The sequence below is a fragment of the Akebia trifoliata genome, chromosome 1, assembly GCF_017979445.1.
Source record: "Akebia trifoliata isolate Shusen 1 chromosome 1, ASM1797944v1, whole genome shotgun sequence".
Classification (NCBI taxonomy): domain Eukaryota; kingdom Viridiplantae; phylum Streptophyta; class Magnoliopsida; order Ranunculales; family Lardizabalaceae; genus Akebia; species Akebia trifoliata.
Window position 1 is genome coordinate 33,978,173 of NC_141375.1, and position 20,042 is coordinate 33,998,214.

The following is a 20,042-nucleotide window of genomic DNA, read 5'->3' on the forward strand; positions in this document are numbered from 1 at the left end:
ATCTTTACTTTATAATTTTGTGCTCTACATCTATGTGGCATCCAATTGTAATTTTGAGGGTCATGTCGATATGCAATCCATATAGATAAGTGGTCATCCGGTCAATTCAACACATATTCATATATTTTATATAATCTTTGTGTACAGATTAATAAAAATATTTTAAATACATTCATTTTCAACTTTCAACCAAAAAGACCTAGATTTTTTTCTAAAAACCTCATTAACGTCAAGCTCATCGAACTTTATGGTAAATTTTTTTTTTTTTCATGGTTTTAACCTTACCTTAACCAATTGTAGAAAATCTTATATTTTCCCAAATTCTACTGTCTTATACCTTCCTAAAAATATTATATTGTTTTGAGGTTTGAAAGTTGAAAATTGAAATTGATTGAATCTTAGAATTGGAGATGAAGCTATTTAAAAAAAAAAAAAATCAAGATACTAAAAAATAAATGGTTAGCCTATGTATTTGACTAAAGGTTGAAAATAGAGTATTTAGATTATTTTCTATTAATCTATTGGAGAAGATCGTGGTCAAGGGTAACATTAACTTTTGTAGCTTCATGCTTGTTCAAGATAGGAAAACAAAAGTTTACTGGGGATCAATATTATTTTCTAAGGATTTATTTTATGGGAAATGTTCAGCACCAAACATTTTTCAAAACATGGGTTAGAAGTTTTGGAATATGCTGATTTTTGGTGAGGATGATCTCTATGGTGAGGAGATCATCATCACCAAAAATCAGCCCATTCCAAAACTTCTAACCCCATCAAAAATGGTTTACAAAAAATGGATGGTTCACGATTTTTCAACTTGTAAACATGCGGATAGAAGTTTTGGAATGGACTGATTTTTTGTGAGGATGATCTCCTCACCGTAGAGATCATCCTTACCAAAAATCAGTCCATTCTAAAATTTGTAACCTATGTAAGACAAAAATGATTGGCTAAAATGTTGGGCAAAATGTTTGGGGTTGAACGGGACCCTTATTTTATATATCATCTTATCTTAAACTTTTGTTTGATGTTGTCTCTTCAAATGCCGTTTGAATATAATTTTTAGGTTATTATAATTAAGATAATAACAGAAAAACCATTTTAGACTAAAGATGATATTGAAAAGAGAATAATGATTTTCTAACGCCCCTCTAACATACGTCCCTGACATGGCATGTGCGAGAACCATAGATTTTTTTCTTCTCAAGATACATAACTGCATATATTTATGGAGATGCACAATTGTGTATTCCAAGGGAAAAATCCATGGTTCTAGCCAATGCCACATTAGGGGGCACGTGTTAGAGGGAGCGTAAGAAAATCATGACTCTTTGAAAAATGGTTATAAATTAATAAATAATCGTGATTTTCTGACAACTCCTATGACATACATTCTCTCTCGTGGCATAGACAAATAATTGTACATCCCTATAAATATGTGCAATTGTGTATCTCGATGAAAAATCTATGATTTTAACCCATGCCACGTCAAGGAGCACATGTTAGAGAGATGTCGTAAAATCATTATTCAAGAATAAAATAGAAATGAATAAAATTATATTAAAAAAACAAAAAGGAAGAAAAAGAAGAACGAAACTAGGCTGATTAATCATAAACATCAAAAAAATGTAATATCAAATGAGTTGTGCTGGGGTGACACACACAGACACAAAGGTGACAAAATGATGGGGTGTCGCACACATTACCGTAGATGTTTTTCCACGAGATATGAGTAAAACGCATCTATGGTTATGTGTGTGCCACATCATCAAAATTTTATTTTATTTTTGGTCACCATCATCATTTTTTCTTATTAAATAGAATTTATGAATTTTATAAAATCCCAACTGGTTTGTTTGGATTGGGTTAGGACTGGACCACATAACAAACCCTAAGCCCATCATACGTATGTTTAATGACCATGAAAACATATGAAAAATGACAATTTCAACATCAACACCCCCAAACATAAAACCGGTGAAGAAGGCAACATGAAGAAAGTAACTAACGGCCGTGAGCCTTCTAGAAGCCCAGAGATTCTTCAAAACTAACAGCAAGGAAACAATTATATAATGAGATTTCTCTCACTGTCTCTTCGTAGTGGTTCTGGTTTGTGCATTACGGAGTGTCTGAGTGATGGTGCTAATTCCAGGCCTACCCGATGATATCGCCAGGGAATGCCTAATTCGTATTTCGTTCAAACAGTTCTATACCGTTTCTGCTGTCTGCGAAGGATGGAAAAGAGAGATTAAGTCCAGAAAATTTCACTCTCAGAGAAAAGCTAGAGGCTTGAGCCAAGCCATAGTCGTTCTGACGCAAGCCGTTTCGACAACGGCTTCCGGTGTATCCAAGCATCCGGCGACGTTGGCGTACCGGTTTACTCTTTATGAGCCGGAGACTGGCGAGTGGAGCCATCTTCCGCCGATTCCTGGTTACTCCTACGGTTTACCGTTGTTCTGCCGATGTGCCGGAGTTGGACGGAATTTGGTGGTGATCGGCGGGTGGAATCAGATAACCTGGAACGTATCGAATGAAGTGTACGTTTACAATTTTGTTTCTGCCACGTGGAATCGTGCGGCTATTATGCCAGGTCCACCACGGTCATTTTTTGCTTGTGCGTCCGATTCTGATCTAACGGTGTATGTTGCGGGTGGACATGATGAGAAGAAGAGCGCGTTGAGATCTGCATTGGCGTATAATGTGATGATGGACGAGTGGGTCCCACTTGCTGACATGGCTAGACATAGAGATGAATGTAAGGGAATATTCCACGGTGGCAAGTTCCACGTCATCGGTGGATATGGTACGGAGATGCAAGGTCAGTTCGAGAAATGTGGGGAGGCTTTTGATATTGCCACGTGTCAGTGGGACCAGGTGGAAGAGGATTTACTGCAATCAAGCACGTGTCCTAAGACTTGCGTCGTTGACGAAGAAGGGAAGATATATATGTGTTTGCAGGGCCAACTGGCAGTTTTAGATGGAGCAACGTGGCGAGCAGTGAGTGAGCTGCCAGAGGATGTACGTGTGGAGCCATGTATTGTGACGTGGCAAGGGAAGATGTTGGTGATTGGGTCCAATAGGTTAGGTGGACCCCATACTAGTTATAGGATGAAGTTGGGAGAAGGGACGCAATCCACGTGGAAGAAAATCGAAACCCCTGAGGGATTTAGTGGCCATGTTCAGACCGGTTGTAGCTTAGAGATGTAATTAGTGTTGTACGCAAACATCTCTCTTTTATTTATATATATATATTTTTTAAAATTAATTTTTTTTTAACTTAGGTAAAATGTCTCGACACATTTAATGGTCTAACTTGGGTGGGACCGAGAATCTCACTAAACCAATAGCTTTGGGTTGGTTTGAAATAAGATATGATTTGGTTGTAATAAACAAGATAAAAGTTAGGAAATAGATTAATAAATTTTTAAGAATAGATTGATGACATATTTTTTTATGGAGAGATTAACAACTTGTTATATGAATTATTAAAAATATATTCCTTCCAAGCATTTTATAGGAAATTGGCAACCCATAAAATCGAACCAGTTCAGTTTGGTTCGGTTCTAATGACATTTTGATTTGTTCTGGTTCAAATTTAGTGGAACTGACCTATTTTGATTTGATTCCAATTTTCCTCTTAATCGAATCAAGTTGCACCCTGAGTTCAAATTATACCATACCTTGATGAGCCTTGCTTTAGTAGCACTCCAAGTAGAGATATCAATAGTTTGTTTGTTGCTCAATCAAGTACTAGTACTACTTGGAGTGATATTTTTACATTTGTCTACCTTGATGGAAAAGTCTTTGTTTATTTTTACTGGTTTTACGGAGTTCATGAATGGGCGGCTAATCTCAACTTATCCGGAATTCGGATTTAAGACAAGTCAGAATAATACTACACACGTGAAGAATTTACCAATATGCTTCATGAATCTCATCGTGGTGCGCAAATTGCACAAAGATTGTAGTGTGGTTGTCGTTAAGGAACTCTTTCTAGAAAGAGGTACTACAGAGAGAGCTTTAGGAAAATGATGAATGGATCTCTAGTAGATTCTTGGCTTAATTCATGTGGTTGATAGCGTTACCAGATTTCGTATCCTTAAGAGTTCTGAATGGTTAACCTTCACCTTAGAACTTAGAAGACCTTCAAGTAGGTATTTAAAAAAATGCGCAAAAATAGATTTGGTTAGCTACTCAACTTCTCTGATGGCTTTCAAAGATGACTTCTTTCATTTCCCTGATTTTTTACTCCTTAGAAAATAATGGATATGCCTATATCCGAATCTGATCGGATACCCAAAGTAAAGATTCGAATTTGTATCCGATTATTTTTTCGGATATTGTTTTCATTTAGAATTATAAGTAAATCAAATTTTTTATCCGAAATTCAAACTGATTGAATGCCCTTGAAGGCTTGAACTCAGGTCTTCAATGAAAAACTAATAAAATGACTGAATGCCCTTGTCTTCAACCCATAACAAACCAAAAATAAAAATAAAAATTAGGTTTTTTCCCTTGAAACCGATCATCTTCCACAACCAGTAAATTTTATTTTTTACTTTCAATCGGAACCAACAAATATGAAGGCAAGATAAAGTTTGGGGAGAGATTTTTCTTTTCTTTTTTTTTTTAAAAGAAAAATAGGGCTTGGGAATGTTTGAAAAAATCAGGGTGAAGATGATTGGGTTTAAAAAGCTTGAAGGTGATGGGTTTTGACTGGAAAGACAAGGGTTTCTTGGGCTAGTGATTGAAGATGTTTGAGAGAGAGAGAGAGAGAGAGAGAGAGAGGTTACATTTACCTGGAGCACCGACTGGTGAAAATCGTCGTAGAATCACCCGTTTTAACACTCGATTTCACAACCCTACGGTCTGTGGAAATAGATGGTCTCCAGTGGAGAGAGAGAGAGGAGAGGAGAAGAGATTTAAACATTTAAAAAAAAAAAAAATTATATTATTTTTGTTTTATAATAATAATAATTATTATTATTTATATTGATTGACGAATATAGATAGGGATGCATACCCATCACCCAACAAAAGAGAGCTTATATTTCTATCTCAATTACAGTCTATTAATTAAATTACACAATAACACAAGAAACTATCAAGGATATAGACAGTAGATTTAATAATAGCCGAGGCATCTCTCTAAAAAAGAGAGGTCTGAGTTCAAACCCTCTCATTAGCCCCCACAAGAATTTATCTCAGCTTACCTGATAGTATGTGTGGTATTACATGCAACTGGGGATTTGAACGAGATATGGTGCTTTAAAAGGCCAGTTGTCTTGACCCTTCTAATCAGGCCTAAGAAGGTCCAGAACCCCGTAATAAAAAATAAAAAATAGACAGTAAACAGTAGACACGCCAAGACAAGGGTTTTGGAGAGAGAAAATAAAATAAAAATGAAAGCAGATGTGACACCTATCCAATGTCAGCCAACCATCAATTTCTTCCTCACTCATTAGAATCATAACCAATAGAAATAGGAACTTTACCCAAATTTAGAAATCCAAACAGTGGGTGTAGAAGAAGAAACAGAAAGCCGGGTACTAATTGACATATTAAATTTTAGTTCGAGATCTAGAAAGCCAAAATGGATCTTTTGCTTGGTAAAACAAGAGATATACTACCAAAGGTCATCTTTGCGAAACCAGAGCCCAGCGTTTATTTCGCATTCCACGAATGAACAAGGGAAAGGGGTATATGCTCACATTTTATATTTTTTTTAAAAGGAGGTTTACCGCACAGGTTGCTGGTTGTAGTGGTTCTTTTCCTTTTTCTTTGCAGCAGCAAGCCTTGCACTTCTTGCAGCAGCCTCAATGGCAGCAGCTTTGGCTGCAGCATCCATCTCCTTATTTGATTTCTTTTTCTTCATTGATGCCATCTTCTTTAGCCGCTCCTTCACATCAATAGCAGATGCATCTTCTTCTGTCTGTTCAGTCCCGACAGCTTCATCTGGCCCATTGTTAGTGTCTGAGCCATTGATTTGGTCCTGATCTTTAACATCCTTGGCAGATTTGTCCTTCTTCTTCTTCTTCTTTGCACTTTTGCTTTCTCCAGGGGCATTTTCTTTCTTTTCCACATTTCCATTGAGCTCCTCACCTGTAAGGCAAGTTGAGACAAAAGAACCTCATTTTCTCCAAGGAATGTACAATGATCATTGGTGAAGGATTTCTAAGGAAATCACAAGAACACATGAAGAACATAAACGACTGAATAGGTATCGAATCTAATATGAATGCTACAACATACTTGTCTTATTTATGAATAATAAATTTAATAGCCAGACGCCATAAGAAGATAAACTCCTTGCAAGATCATTAATTTTTTTCTTTTTGGTTGAAATTACAAGGCATAACATGCTCTGGAAAAACATTTATGGGTAGGAACCAACATAAAATCCCAAATCGTTGACATTACAGGCATAACTTGCTTTGTTAACGCATTTATGAGTCGGAACAAATTGCAATTAGAATACGAGAATTATTAGAGAACATGAGAATGTGAAAAAACACAACAGCAATTTCCTGGCCACTTATTAAAATGCCAAAAAGTCTGTAAGCTTGAGACTAAGTAACAGGACACACCATTTTGGATGAATTTGATGTCCTGAAAATTCTGTTGCAATCACGAGTTGGGCATGGGCACATGCCACCACTTTTTTTTTTCTTTTCTTTATACAGCTTAATCCAATAAAATATTTTGTCAGAAAGTTATCTTCAAACCAGTCCACAGGCATGGTATGTAAAATAGATTTGGAAGGCGTATGATGATGTGGGTTGGAGTTGCTTAAATACTTGATGAGCTATAGGGTTTGATCACAAATGGATCAGTTTGGTTATGAAATGGCTTTTTTCCACCATTTTTTATATTAATCAACGATTCTCGAACTGATTTTTTCCAGAGCTTCAGGAGTTTGAGATGGGGACCCTCTCTTTCTCCTTTTCTCTTTACAATTGTTGTTGAAGCCCTTCAAAGACTATATATATCTGGAAGTTTCTCAATGGGTTCAAAGGGACTGACAGTCTCCCACCTTCAGTTCGCGGATGATAAGGTGATTTTTCTTGAGGCTCCTAGGGAGCAAGTGAAGTTCTTGGGTGGTCTTTAATCTGCTTTGAGGCCATCTCGGGGATTCACTTTAAATCTAAGGTAGTCCAGAGTGCATAGAATTGGCTGTGATCAGGTGATCAAGGAATTTAGAGGGTTAGGTTCATGGGATTGAGTATGTAATATTGCTTTTTAGTCAAGTAAGTTCAGGTTGTCTTCTTCTATCACTGTATCCTTCGGTGAGTATCCCGTCCCACCCTTTTAGTAATGAAATCTTTCTCTTTACCTATAATAAAAAAACTAACCAAACATAAAGGCCTATTGGATTTGGCGGCTGTGTCAACCACCAACAAACATTCCCACGTATTTATTTCATAGGCTTCTATCTTTATAATTGATTGCAAGGAAGAAAGGTTCTCACATTGAGAAAGACATGCCCGTAATTAATAGCATAATTTTACCTATAGACTGGGATAAATTCTAGAAAATCCTATTAGCATCCAATAATAGGAAGCAGAAGAAAGAGAAGCTTATATGCATAGAATCAATAATAAATAATAAAAAAACAAGCATAATTAAATTACCTTGAGATCCATCTTGCTCGCTTGTCTCTTTCTTGGGGATTCCCAGCTCGGCTAAAACAGCATCAAGTTCTGCAAGCTCTTTTTTCTTCAATTCCTTCTTTGAAAGCTGTCTTTCGGTTTCTTTAGGTGGTAAGGAAGCCTGAGGAGGCTTCTTTATCACTGTCTCAGTTTGCACCAGAACCTCGGTTTCATGTTCATGCTCTTCTTCGACATCATCATCGCCTTCATCAAGACCATCTTCTTCACTTTCACTTTCCTAAAGAAAAAGACAAGTACATCAGACAAGTACATCATCAGTTCAATCTCACAATTATAAGGCTCGACACATGTTTTAAAAGGAACTTGCGAAATTCCAAACTTTTGTTTCCTTTGCAAATTGAACAGCAAATCAGTTGACCACATTTTCATGCACTGCAACGACTCTTCTTTTGTGTGGTTTCATTTCTTTGGCCTCTTCAAGATTTCTCTCTCTCACTCTTTTTCAGAGTTGGGATCTTTCTATATTCACGGGGATAACAAAAATTCGTTGGATTCTTCCTTTTGCCATCACTTGGGGGTTATGGTAAGAGAGAAACAGGAGGATCTTCAAAGGCTTGGAAACAGTTGATCAGGATCTCATTCTTAACATTTTAGGTCTATTGTTCTTTTGGTGCAAATTGTGGCCTGATTTTAAAGGCATGTTCTTTGAGGATTTTGTTTTTAGATGGGATATATTGTGTAATAGTTAGTGTTGTTTGCTTTGTGGTTGGTCATCTCGACTGCCTTTGTTTTCTTTGTATCTCTTCTCTTAATAAAATTATACTTACCAAAAAAACAAAAATTTATAAAGTTGAAGAACGAAAATATAAATATGGTATTATTTTAATTTGATTTTGAATTAGGACATTAAACTTTGGATTTTGGATTAGGACATTAAACTTTGGAATGTAAAATTGCAAATTGTCCGTTTTTTTAGAATTTCGCTCATCTTTCTCTTTTATTTAAATTTTTGCTATTTTTTTATATATTTAATTATTTTTTAACTGTTCAGCTTACACCGTTGTGTATAAAAACATTGGTCATGACTCATAACCATTGATAATTATTTTGAACTAGAGTTTGCCCGTGCCGGTGGCATGGGCATCCTCTTTGGAGTTAAGGGGGTAGGAGAAAAAAAGGCAACAAGTTTGGAAAGGTATTATTGGAAAAGGGGTAGTAGAGGAAAGATAATAATGTTGGGGGGCTATTTTTGGAAAGGGGGTTAGAAGAGGAAGAGGAAAGGCAATAAAGTTGAAAGAGTATTATTAGAATAGGAAAGACAATAAACTTAAAAGTATCCTCGACATTCAAAGAGATTAAATCCCAACCTCACTTTGAGGTGAAGGGGGTAGCAGAGAAAAGGTAAGAAGGGCAGTAGAGAAAAGATGATAAAGTTGTAGATGTATTTTTGAAAAGGGGGTAGAAAAGGAAAGGCAATAAAGTTGGAAGGGTATCTTTGGAAGAGGAAAAACAATAAAGTTAAAAGTGCCGTTGAGATCCGTAAACAGATTCAATCCTAACATCTTTATAAGGGGATAAAGAAAGTGGGGTCCACATTTGTGTTTTATTATATAAATATCACACAGTCCATTTCATCTCATGCAATATCATACAAATGAAAATCAGAACATAGACCAACCTGATTGAATGAAATTCTCAGAGAGAGAGTTGCATGCTTTACACAAACCATGAAATTATAACCAAAGTAGAGAACTATTCACAGAACCAAAAGAGATTATTTACAGAATTAGTGTCTCTAACTCTTTCTTTTATTGATGAGTGAAGTGTGTTAACTCTCAAATTAAAAATTTATGACCACACCACCTTTTTCCACTTTTCAAGAAATTTTTATAATCTTCAAGGAATAGGCAGAAACATCTTGATGATAATAACTGTACATGGAACAGTTGGTGAACATATTGGAGAAAGAAGAAAACTAGGTTCTAGTACATAAATTCCTTAAACCAATCAAACAGAATAGAAAAATCTGAACTCATTTTGACATAGGTTCGATTAATAGGGAATAAATTAAGTAGGGTCTGGGTTGGATATAGTATTCCAGATCCAATCAGACTACTCAGATTGAGATCGAATCCATATTATAGGACCTGAACCTGTATTATTATGATCCAGACTCAATCCATGCGAGGGTCAATTCCTTATATGTTTCAATGCAAAATCATCTTACACTCAAAAGGGTGAAAAGTATCTGGTCTAATTTCTTCCCTTTTCAACATCTACTGGATCCTTCCTTTTTCAGTTTCAGTTCTCTTTGGTAGCTGGTTCAGTCATGCTTTAGTGCAAGATGTAGGATTCTTTGAGGATTGTTGCCATTTGCAGTTTGTTGGAATATTTGGAAGAAAAAAAAGTGAAAAAAAATATATTTGAGGGGACGTTCGAGCACTAACCCAAAACTACTTTGGCAGAGTTCAAGTTGCATCTTTTTATGGTCTAAAAATCATATGAATTTTTTTTTATAAATATAAATTTCATAGATACCAAAAAGTGTTACAAACAACGATCGGTTGAGATGACCAATCAAAACAAGAAGATCCACTGTTAGATAAGGAATCCCAATGATAGACAAACTCCTCAAAGAACACTCCTTTGAATTCGTGGTGCAGTTTACAACAAAAAAATAATAGACCTAAAACGTCAATTTAGGGATCTTTTGAGAATTTTATTTTTAAATGGGATTTGATGCTTGACTTTGTTTTGATAACCAATCCCAAATGGGATACAGTATGGGTCACCCAAAATTCATTCCCCCCACCCACCACCCCAAAAAAGAAATAAATCCAGGTCACATTTTATGTTCAGAATTTGCAAGTTTGGATCACATGACATCAACCCACCACCCCATTTCAAAATTTCTATTGATTAGCATTGACTAATCAAACAAAAAAGTATCAAACCTTGCACAAGTGTAACGTCATAACATGCACATTAAGAATCACAACCAATCTTCAGAAGATCACTTTGTAGTCTTCTCTGAAAAGAGATCTCAAATTCTACACCATTCCACTCTATAAAATCAGAAGTAATTTTGTATTTATAAACGAGTCCTTCCTCCCTCTTAGTAGGATTCAAATAAAAATGTAAACTTTTCTAATAATCTTTAGATGCAAACTAAAGAAAATTCTTTAAAATATATATATATATACACAAATGAGACCATTTCTTTCTTCGATCGATAAGTGATGAGATATTTCTTAAAACTGAACTCTTCCTAGAAATTTGAAACTAATCTAAAATGTCAGGCTTGCTAAAACTCCTTAAAAAATAATCATTAGACAAACAGAACAAGTAATCCCATCTTAATTTGAGATATTGTTCATATTTTAGCCATAACTCACTCAAATCATGGACAAAACTTACATAATAAAGGTCTACTGGATATCCAATTGAAATAGCTTGCAAACATAACCAAAAAATTTCATCAGGCATATCTTGATATAGAATGCTAGCAATCCTTCACCATTCAATAGAACTACCCTTCAAATCAATCAAATATATATTTACAGTTATTTATTAAGCATAAGAAATCCTTAAATACAACACTAAAAAACACAAGTAATGGGGGATGCTGATGGTCGGAAGTACTCCAGATCATAAATATCTTTATGTTTCAAAATCATACTTTGGTCGTGCTTAATCCCAACTTAATCTTCAAAATAAAAAACCCCAAAGCAATCCACATTCATGGAGAACATAGTCATTGTCGTCAATACCTAACCAAAAAAGAAGGAAAGAAAATAATAGAGTGCAATAACCAACAACTTTGGAGACATCAACATGAATCCATTCCACCATTAAGTCTTTACTATCAAAATGAGAGAAGGGTGGGTACCATCAACACAAATCCACATTTTCTCTTTACTACTATAACGAGAGAAGGATGAATATCGTCAATGCAAATACACAAATTATTCTTCAATTTACAAAAAATAACCATTGCATGTCTTTTTTATGGATATTTTGGACTTAAACCCATGACCTCAAAATTGCATTACAATATGCCAATCATCCTAGCTATGGGTCCAAGCCCTACATTAGACTAAATGACACACACGCTATAAGTTAGACTATCTATTTGAAATTTCTAACCATCTCTAAATTAGTTACAATTCAACCTTACATCCATACAAGTTTTTGTAACCCGACCAAATGCACATCTTCAAACACAATTACAAGCCAAACTCTAAAAACTCAAATATAAACATAACCAAAGCAGATATTAACATCTAAAGCTTTACTAAACACAAAAAATTCTGGCCTTTATTTTCATGGACTAAGAAACAATTGTTTCCACAAAGGATAATTCAATTAAAATCAAGCCCACAACCAAAAATAAAAAATATAAAAAATCAGTATTTGCAATGAACCCAACAAAGCAGATAAAACTACACACCTCTACAGGGGTAGAGCTCTCTTTACTCGGCTCTTGTTCCGAAGAACCCCAAACCGGTCGAGGAGGTGCAGTGGTCGCGTAGTAATCGTCATCATCGTCAACATCAGCCCAAGATTTCACGATAAGAGGGGCAGGAGCCCAGAAAACCGGCTCCGGTTCCTTGACCTGGTTCTTGGAGGATCCTTTGCTCTTCGATGATCCGTGCTCTTTATCGGATTTCTTCTTCCTCCTAAGACTTTCCAGAGCTGCAAAAACGTTCTTACTGTTTATTCCCGAGGATCCATCGTCCTTCCTGTTTCCACCTCCAACCATTTCTAGGGTTGTCTTAGTCGAACAGTAACGGTTTCGAACTCCAACGAAGGTTTTTGAAATTTACGGATTTCCGAAACACTTCAAACACAGAATTCGGGAATATAGATCACAGGATCGAATTTAAATATTCAAAGCTAAAGTTTCAGAATAACTTATACTCCTCTCAGAATTCCGAAATCGAAATCGAAATCGAAATCAAAATCAAAACTTGATTTTTATAAGATTATGATTGTGCGGAGATTAAGATTTCACAACAAACTATATAAAAAACCAAAAAGAAAAAGAAGAGTTCGAGTTGAACTGATGAAGAGAAAACTCAGAATCTAACGATGATCTGTCACCACAGTTACTGATGGAGAAATTATTAGGGTTTCCAGAGAAATCAATTGATGGAAACGCGAGGATGCATTAAGGATTAGGGTTTCGGAGAAAATAATCAAAATCAACCAACACTACTATAAGAGGTGAAGAAGAAACCCTAGAAGATAGATCAGATAAGTTTTTCTTTGTGTAATAAAGGTTTCTTCAAAGTGTCTCTCTGGATTGAGTGATGGTTAATGGTGACAATCTTGACCAAAATGTCAATCGTCTTGATCTTATCCTTCTGTGGGACCCACTCTTATTTAGGACCCGAGACTTATGATGATTAACCCGTTTAATCGGATGATCTTAACCGTCCATCAGATTTTTTATTTTTTATTTTTCGTCATTTTTTATCTTACATAGTAATGATCTCTTGTGGAAGAATTTTCATTTAAGTTGATTTGATTCTTAGATATAAAGTCAGGATGGGAAATTTAATATTAGCAATCAGGACTGAATGATAATCTTTGAGCTCGGGATTGGATTTTTATTTTATTTTATGAATTTCAAGTATTCATCACAAATCTAGATGGCCATTTAAGTCGGCTTGGGTCTTTTAGGTATTACGATCAGGATGAGATTTCTTACTTTCAAAATTTAATGTATCCGATCTAGATTAAGTGCGATTTATTGTACCAACGTCCATTAGGCCCAATCTGATTATTAGCTTGAATTGATTCAGATCTTCTTTGATATCACTTATAAAAATTAAAAAAAAAAATCTTCTTTGATATCGATTAACATTATAGTATTCATCTTAAAAATAATTATTTTGTTATAATTTTTATTCATAAATGTTACATGACACATTCTCACCTTATATTACTGACAAATATTGAGACAATTGTGATCAATTGAGTCCTCAAAAATGACTTATAAGAAAAATATGAAATCTAATATTATTCTTGATATCCAGGTTTTACACTCAAATAAATTTTTTTATTTTTTATTTTTAGTAAAACCTATTTAAAATCTTAACAATTAAGTAAATGTGGAAAAAAAAAAAAAACTTTTAAATGGATCACACCAATTGACTTTGAGAGTTTTCTAAAAAAAAATTGGATTAATCAACTTGGCTTTGCAATGAGTCAATAAGGTGACCAATTCAGAGTGGAACACTAGTTCTATCCTCTCCATTGGTGGTAGAAGTTAAATCCAAGCAGCGAGACAGTAAAGTTCACCAAAAGAAATCTTTCCAAGTATGAAAAATAGGTAATTTTAAGATATTTATCGGGACATCGGTGTGCATTTGAGTTTTGAGATTGCTCATAAATTTTCAAGCTGAATGTTCTTTAGTCTTTTCTAATAAATGAACATTAATCGAAATACTCTCATTTTTTATATATCATCTTGATTTCTAAAAAAAGTTATTAATCTTTCTTAAACAAGGTGAAATAATGGGTAGACAGACTCCTTCAATACAACTATAGAGATTTGGATAAAAAAATTGGAATTTTCAATAAAAATAGCAAACCTTTCTAAATTTTATTACAAGACATGAAAAAAGATGTATTTATGTAAGTAGAAGCCAAAGGTCATGAAATTATTAATCTTGTAAACAGAAGAAGAATCCAAATTGTCTTCTCTGCTCTTTTTTCATGTGTGTGGGACAAGCAAAAAGTCATGGGCTCATATCATGGCCACATAAAAGCCATTATCGTTCTGTCCATAAATAATAATTGAGTAGTAAAATAACAAGAGTAGATTAAGAAATAAACAAATGTGATTACACGTGTCGATCATGGCATTAGATATAGACAAAAAATGATGATTCAATGACTTGTTTTGCACATCAAATAGGTCGTACCATCTCATGAAACTTAATTATTGGAATATAAAATCAAAATCAAAATAAAAAATGACCCTGTCGTCTATGCATACACACACCACACTTTCAAACCTTAAACCATAATGTTGTGGTCCCAGGTAAGCAAGATAAGCAAGCGTGTCTCCAGCTGCGCTTGTTAGCAGATTCTTTTTCAAAAGAGTAAGGATCCAGAATGGTGTCCCGATTTTATGCCACGTGGATTTTTTTTTTTTTTTTGCTAACCGAGTGTCCGGGTCAATTTGCACGCACCACAACTAATTTCGGGAAAGACTACCACAAGAACCCCACCGCCATGATCCCCCAGTTAAATCAAGAGAAAAATCGAACTCGTGATGTGTGCCTAATTCATACTTCACGTGCTTGCCCTCACCACTTAGACAACCCATGAGTAGGTGAAATCATTCTTAAAATAATGCTATCACCAATCAAACTAATCTTCTATGAGTAAATTCACCAAGAGATGGATCACATATCCATATGGTCAGTGAGTCCCAAAAAAAATGTCACGTAGCATAAATTGGGGTGTCACTTGGTTAGGAATGGGACGCCCTTTTAGTCCATCCCTCGGTGCATACATATTTTAAAAATATTTATCAAAAAGGGTATAAATCCATTTTCATATACATACCATCAAACAGCCGTTTTGTCAAATGATATCTTTATAAGGATGGTCAGTTGAAAAGGAAGTTTTACAAAAGACTATGAAATTACCGTCCATACACATTTTAGAAATAGGGAATATAGTCATTTTGATATTTATTTATTTTTGTCAAAAAGGTATTCCGTTCCTACGCCATATAATAAAAGTGTTTCATTCCAATAAAATAGAATAGGATGTTTATTTGGCATGTTTTATCAGTATTAGTTTAGAACACATTGGTTCCTAATCAAACCGTTTTCTTCATTGCACACAACCCGATGTGCTTAAACTCCAACCACGTTGGCAACTTATGGTGTTCTAACAATGGAAACCCTCCCCCCCTCCACCTTTACATTTAAATTTAGTAATATCTTAGATCAATTTTTATCAATAATTAATAAAATTATAATTTCATTATTTTCATATCCCTAGAATTTTTTAAACTAAAAAACATCCTCTTAAAAAATAAAAAAATTTATTTTAATTAATATTATTAATTACAAAAAGACCCTTACAATACATGTGCACTTTGCCACGCTCCTTCCTATTAAACAACAAATAGATGCATACAAGTAAATTCAATAAAATCACAATGCAACAAGTATCTGTGTTAGTAAAAATAAATAAATAAATTCCAAATGGATAATGCCCATTTTGATAAATATTTTTGAAATGTGTTTGGACCAATAATTTCATTCAGTTAAAATACAAGTGTGGCTTTTGGCCAAACTCAAATACCTTAACCTATATCCACAAAATAGACAGAAGTCCAATTTTTTACGCAGTGATGCAAACCACAGACAAAATTTCATGCAGTTCTATGTTCATTCTACAATGAAAATTTCAACAATGAATAAATAAATAATTCTTTAGACAGAGATGAGGTACAAAATATAATTCCATGATTTGATATTTAACTTCATAGACAGAGCTACTAAATAATCCAAAACGAAAGTAAAGAATTGAGCAGAAGCAAATTACATTTAAAAATGGCAGACTCATAGGCTACACAGTAACAAAAATAGTTGTTTATGTCTTTCTTTTCTTCTATTTTTTTTGGGTTATTCGGCATGTTATTACGCAACGAAAAATAAGAAAATCATGAGAAATACAACTAATACAAAGAATATCTTGATCATCAGCCAGCGATTGGATGATATGCTGTTTAGATACTTCAGCAGCTGTCCCTGTGCACCCTCCACATTGGCCAAGGTGTCGTCCATGTTCTCATCGATCCTGCCACAGACCAGAATACAATTGTTGAGTTAAAGCTCAAGAGAAGGGGTGGGCTGTAAAACACAAAATACATTCTGATCATACGCCCTGCTTGACAAACATATTTACGTTTTAATAGATGGTTATGCTTTCAATCTTTTATTAGAGAGAGAGAGAGAGAGAGAGATGGTATGGTATGGAAATGAAATTCAGTAAATATTGAAAAGCTAAGTTCTATTGTATGTAAGGCAGTGTACATTCGGATAACTTTCAAAGATAGGATTGCATTATTATTAACAAATTGAGTTATCATTCATTACTCAGATGCTTATTATGACAGATCACCACCACATTTAGAACGTCTTTCGGGGCAGTCAATCATCCATCTCTAGACAGATTTATGGGTAAATTGCAGCCTTTTTTAGGTTGTTTTTATGCTAATCTGTTTTTGGGGGTCCATATTACAGGTCATTTTAATGTTTGACCCCATATTATAGTTACCATGTGAAATTGTTCAACTCCAAATTACAGTCAACTTTTTTGCACTGGTTAGCCTCGTAATACAGTCCAATTTAAAATTCTCTTCCGTTTTGAAGTTAAAAAGACATAAATGAGAACACCACTATTAATAAGACTATTGACTAGTCAGTAAATGTCGTGGGACCATATTGCGACATTTCATAAGGAGTACGACATTTTTTTTTCTCTTCTCTTCAAAGTACAGACAAGTCCAGCAAACATACACCTACCCATGAATCTCTCATGTATTAATCACAAAAGTTTCTTTAGAAATTAGGAAGATTTCACTGGGAAAACTAGTTCCTCAGCGGTATATCTCTTCCTTCTGAGTTGTCTGTTAATATCCCATAGAACACACGTCTAATGATCACGATCATCTAATCAAGTTGACTCTTAATATTTAGAGATCTTTCACTAAGCCCATTTTAAGCCCTAATTAGAATGCCTCATCTAAGATATAATATATATAAATTTATATGCCAAACAAAAATACAACCTGATAGCAAGCTCGCCTTGCTGAGAAACCATGGTTGCCAGTTGCTGGAAGATGTTGCTCAGCTCGTGAATGGTTGATTCTACATTTTGAAGAGCTTCAGCTCGGCTGTTCATGTAACTGTCTTGTAATGGAACCAATTGCTGCTGCTGCTGCTGCTGCTGTAGCAATGGCTGAGTCGGGGTAGATGTCTCCCCATCCATCTGCTTCCTGGAGGAAAAACAGAATATAAAACAAAAATAAAAAGGAGGAGAAAAATTCATTGGAATATTCTTGTATGTCAAAATATCAGGCACAATCATGATCATCCAGCAAAGTTCCGCTTCTTAGGTAATCAAAAGAACCATCCATCAATACTTCATTGATGATTGAGTGTAAAATGATTTTTCAAAACATTGCAGAAAAAGCCCTAAAATACACACCCATAGAGTAGAAAACATTTCTCTGCATGGCCAAATTATGAACCATTTACTTTGTGATTGAAATCAATATATTAGACGTCATTTAAAAATTCCTACTTGGGAAATAATTGGGACGATGATGCCGAACTATTTGCCCATGGAGGAGGAGGGGTGGTTGAGGCAGCAGCAGCTGCCCTGGAAGCCAATGGACGCTGCCTTACAAAAGGATTGGTAGAATCCTTTGATGAGGTGGAAGAGAACAACTGCCTTCTATTCTCATGAACCTTCAAGTTCTGCAGAAATACAAGTAGAACCAAATCAGTCCTAGAGACATACAAAATTAACCAAGGGAACAGCTTATTAAGCTAATTATGGTGTGCAACAATGTTCAATCTACCTCTGTTCGCATTGTGAGGACTTCTTTAAACTCTTTCGTGGCGCTCATCAAGCGGTTCTTCAGGTTATCTACAACTGTAGTTGAATGACTGGTGGTATCACTGGAGATGTTCCCACTTTCATTTTGGGAGTTGCAAAGGAGCTGAAGGTCTACTACTGCTGAGTTCAGTGCAGTAATATCCTGTTTGATAACTGCCGTCAGCTCTTGGATCTCCACAGTTGGATCATCGAAAACCGATGTCCTCTTTGCCACTGCATAGAAAATGGGGAAACATAGTTCAATCTCTTATGCTCCTCCATACACTAACCAAAAGAAGCAGCACCCTGAAAAGAAATTTATATTGCTTTGGAGTTCTCAAAGAAATTTTAAAACTTCAGAAATTCCATTTAAGGAAATTCTTTACAAGATAAGGATAGGTCTTCCACCAATCCGTGCACAGGAAGCCAGGAGTAGTGATCTCATCTACTACCTTGGCACCCATAACTACCCGTGGATCCTCTTTTGGGATTACGAGACGACAATGAAAGGAGAAACCTGTACACTCCACGTCCTTTGGAGTGTAAGATGGTTCATTCGTTCTCCCAGCACTCTACTGGAGCAAGAAGCCCAATTCTTGGAAGATGACAGACGAATAAGCTGGACCGAACGACGAGTGAACGGTGACTACGACATCGAATAATGGTTAACTCCAGCCAAAATTTGGGGACAAGATGATTGGATCGAACCTCCGAACGCAACTATCATTGGAGTCCCTCACGACGAGTTTCGCCCCCGTAACCAGGGTTGGGTACGATGGTCTGATGACCGACAAGAAGGGAAAATTTTATTAAGAAAATAAAATCAGCTTTGCAGTGTTCCTCCAAAACCATGTCTAACATATGTACTGCACTTTTTTAGAAGAATCCATGCAACACACAGAGTATGCATTAAAATATATGTATGTACCCTTCTACCCCTTTTTCAATGATACCCCTACAACTTTATTCTCTTTTCTCTTTTGCCATGTTAACCCCAAAGAGGAAGACCGTGCCGTAGGCACGGGCAAACTCTAGTTCCACTCAACACTCATCCTTTTATCTAGCTTAAGGATCCCAATAATTTAAAATGAGCAGAAACTCCATGTAATTTCTCTATACAAGGCAACCCAATTTGTAAAAATATAAGGCATCTCATTTGGTCTTTACAGGCAAAATTCAAAGAAGATATAGTCTGAAAGTGCGTTCTTATCAGTTTCCACAATGGGTATCTTTACGAGCGAGCGAGCATCACAAAACAAAAAAATTAACACACTAACTTCTTCTTTTTGTGATCGAAATTAATACGCAACATTCCAAAATCAATAGTTCTGATTTATGGATAGAATTAAGCAAATAAGCAGCGAATAGTTATGATTTATGAGAGAATTAAGCAAATAAGCAACAAAATCAACAAATATTCAAGCATTGGCAAATCTATAACTTACATTTTGCGAGTTTTGCAAGCTTTTGTGATGTCTGATGGATCCCATATCCAATTTTGGAAGCCCTTTTGTTAAATTCCGATTGAATAGATAGGCCAGATCGTGGTACCTCCGGTTTCGAGCCACTAGTACTCGGCACATTTGGCGCCACCGAAGAGAACGACTTCTTTAGCCTCTCCGCTACAGTGAGAAACTCTTGGGTGCGATCCCGATAAGACGACTGAGCTGATTTCATAGACATTTTGAAAAACAAAAACCCTAACGTTTGCGAAAATCCACCTTCGAACAAGAGGAAATAGCAGAGATCCAAGAATCGCAATAGAAACCTTAAATTTCGCTCGATAGGGTTCCGATA

The 20,042-nt window shown here is 35.4% G+C and overlaps 3 protein-coding genes across 3 annotated transcripts; 1 reads left to right on the forward strand and 2 right to left on the reverse strand.

Moving 5' to 3' along the window:
- Nucleotides 1–1,903: 1,903 nt before the first annotated feature.
- On the forward strand, nt 1,904–3,265 carry LOC147411995 (Galactose oxidase/kelch repeat superfamily protein). Its single transcript, XM_086454912.1, has one exon. It carries the CDS (start codon nt 2,137–2,139, stop codon nt 3,205–3,207), a length of 1,071 nt encoding a protein of 356 aa, XP_086311038.1. The 5' UTR covers nt 1,904–2,136; the 3' UTR covers nt 3,208–3,265.
- Nucleotides 3,266–5,470: 2,205 nt separating this feature from the next.
- On the reverse strand, nt 5,471–12,932 carry LOC147411996 (uncharacterized). The gene is made up of 3 exons (XM_086454923.1): nt 12,061–12,932; nt 7,632–7,887; nt 5,471–6,102 (listed from the first exon to the last, which is right to left on the reverse strand). The coding sequence occupies exons 1-3, from the start codon at nt 12,370–12,372 to the stop codon at nt 5,738–5,740; spliced, it is 933 nt and encodes a 310-aa protein (XP_086311049.1). The 5' UTR covers nt 12,373–12,932; the 3' UTR covers nt 5,471–5,737.
- Nucleotides 12,933–16,053: 3,121 nt separating this feature from the next.
- Nucleotides 16,054–19,931, reverse strand: SYP32 (syntaxin of plants 32). Its single transcript, XM_086454970.1, has 5 exons — nt 19,691–19,931; nt 18,229–18,479; nt 17,949–18,124; nt 17,434–17,640; nt 16,054–16,439 (listed from the first exon to the last, which is right to left on the reverse strand). Exons 1-5 carry the CDS (start codon nt 19,926–19,928, stop codon nt 16,280–16,282), a joined length of 1,032 nt encoding a protein of 343 aa, XP_086311096.1. The 5' UTR covers nt 19,929–19,931; the 3' UTR covers nt 16,054–16,279.
- Between the last annotated feature and the right edge of the window lie 111 nt (nt 19,932–20,042).

Bases quoted from the DNA above. Each gene is read 5' to 3' on its own strand.
- LOC147411995 (XM_086454912.1), top strand. From the start codon at position 2,137: ATGGTGCTAATTCCAGGCCTACCCGATGATATCGCCAGGGAATGCCTA.
- LOC147411996 (XM_086454923.1), bottom strand. From the start codon at position 12,372: ATGGTTGGAGGTGGAAACAGGAAGGACGATGGATCCTCGGGAATAAAC. The intron at 7,888-12,060 runs GTGTGTAGTTTT...CTTTTTCTTTAG, and splicing joins AGAGCTCTACCCCTGTAGAG to GAAAGTGAAAGTGAAGAAGA. The intron at 6,103-7,631 runs GTAATTTAATTA...CTTGCCTTACAG, and splicing joins CGAGCAAGATGGATCTCAAG to GTGAGGAGCTCAATGGAAAT.
- SYP32 (XM_086454970.1), bottom strand. From the start codon at position 19,928: ATGTCTATGAAATCAGCTCAGTCGTCTTATCGGGATCGCACCCAAGAG. The intron at 18,125-18,228 runs GTAGATTGAACA...GTATTTCTGCAG, and splicing joins TCCTCACAATGCGAACAGAG to AACTTGAAGGTTCATGAGAA. The intron at 16,440-17,433 runs GTTGTATTTTTG...GGTCTGTGGCAG, and splicing joins CAAGGCGAGCTTGCTATCAG to GATCGATGAGAACATGGACG.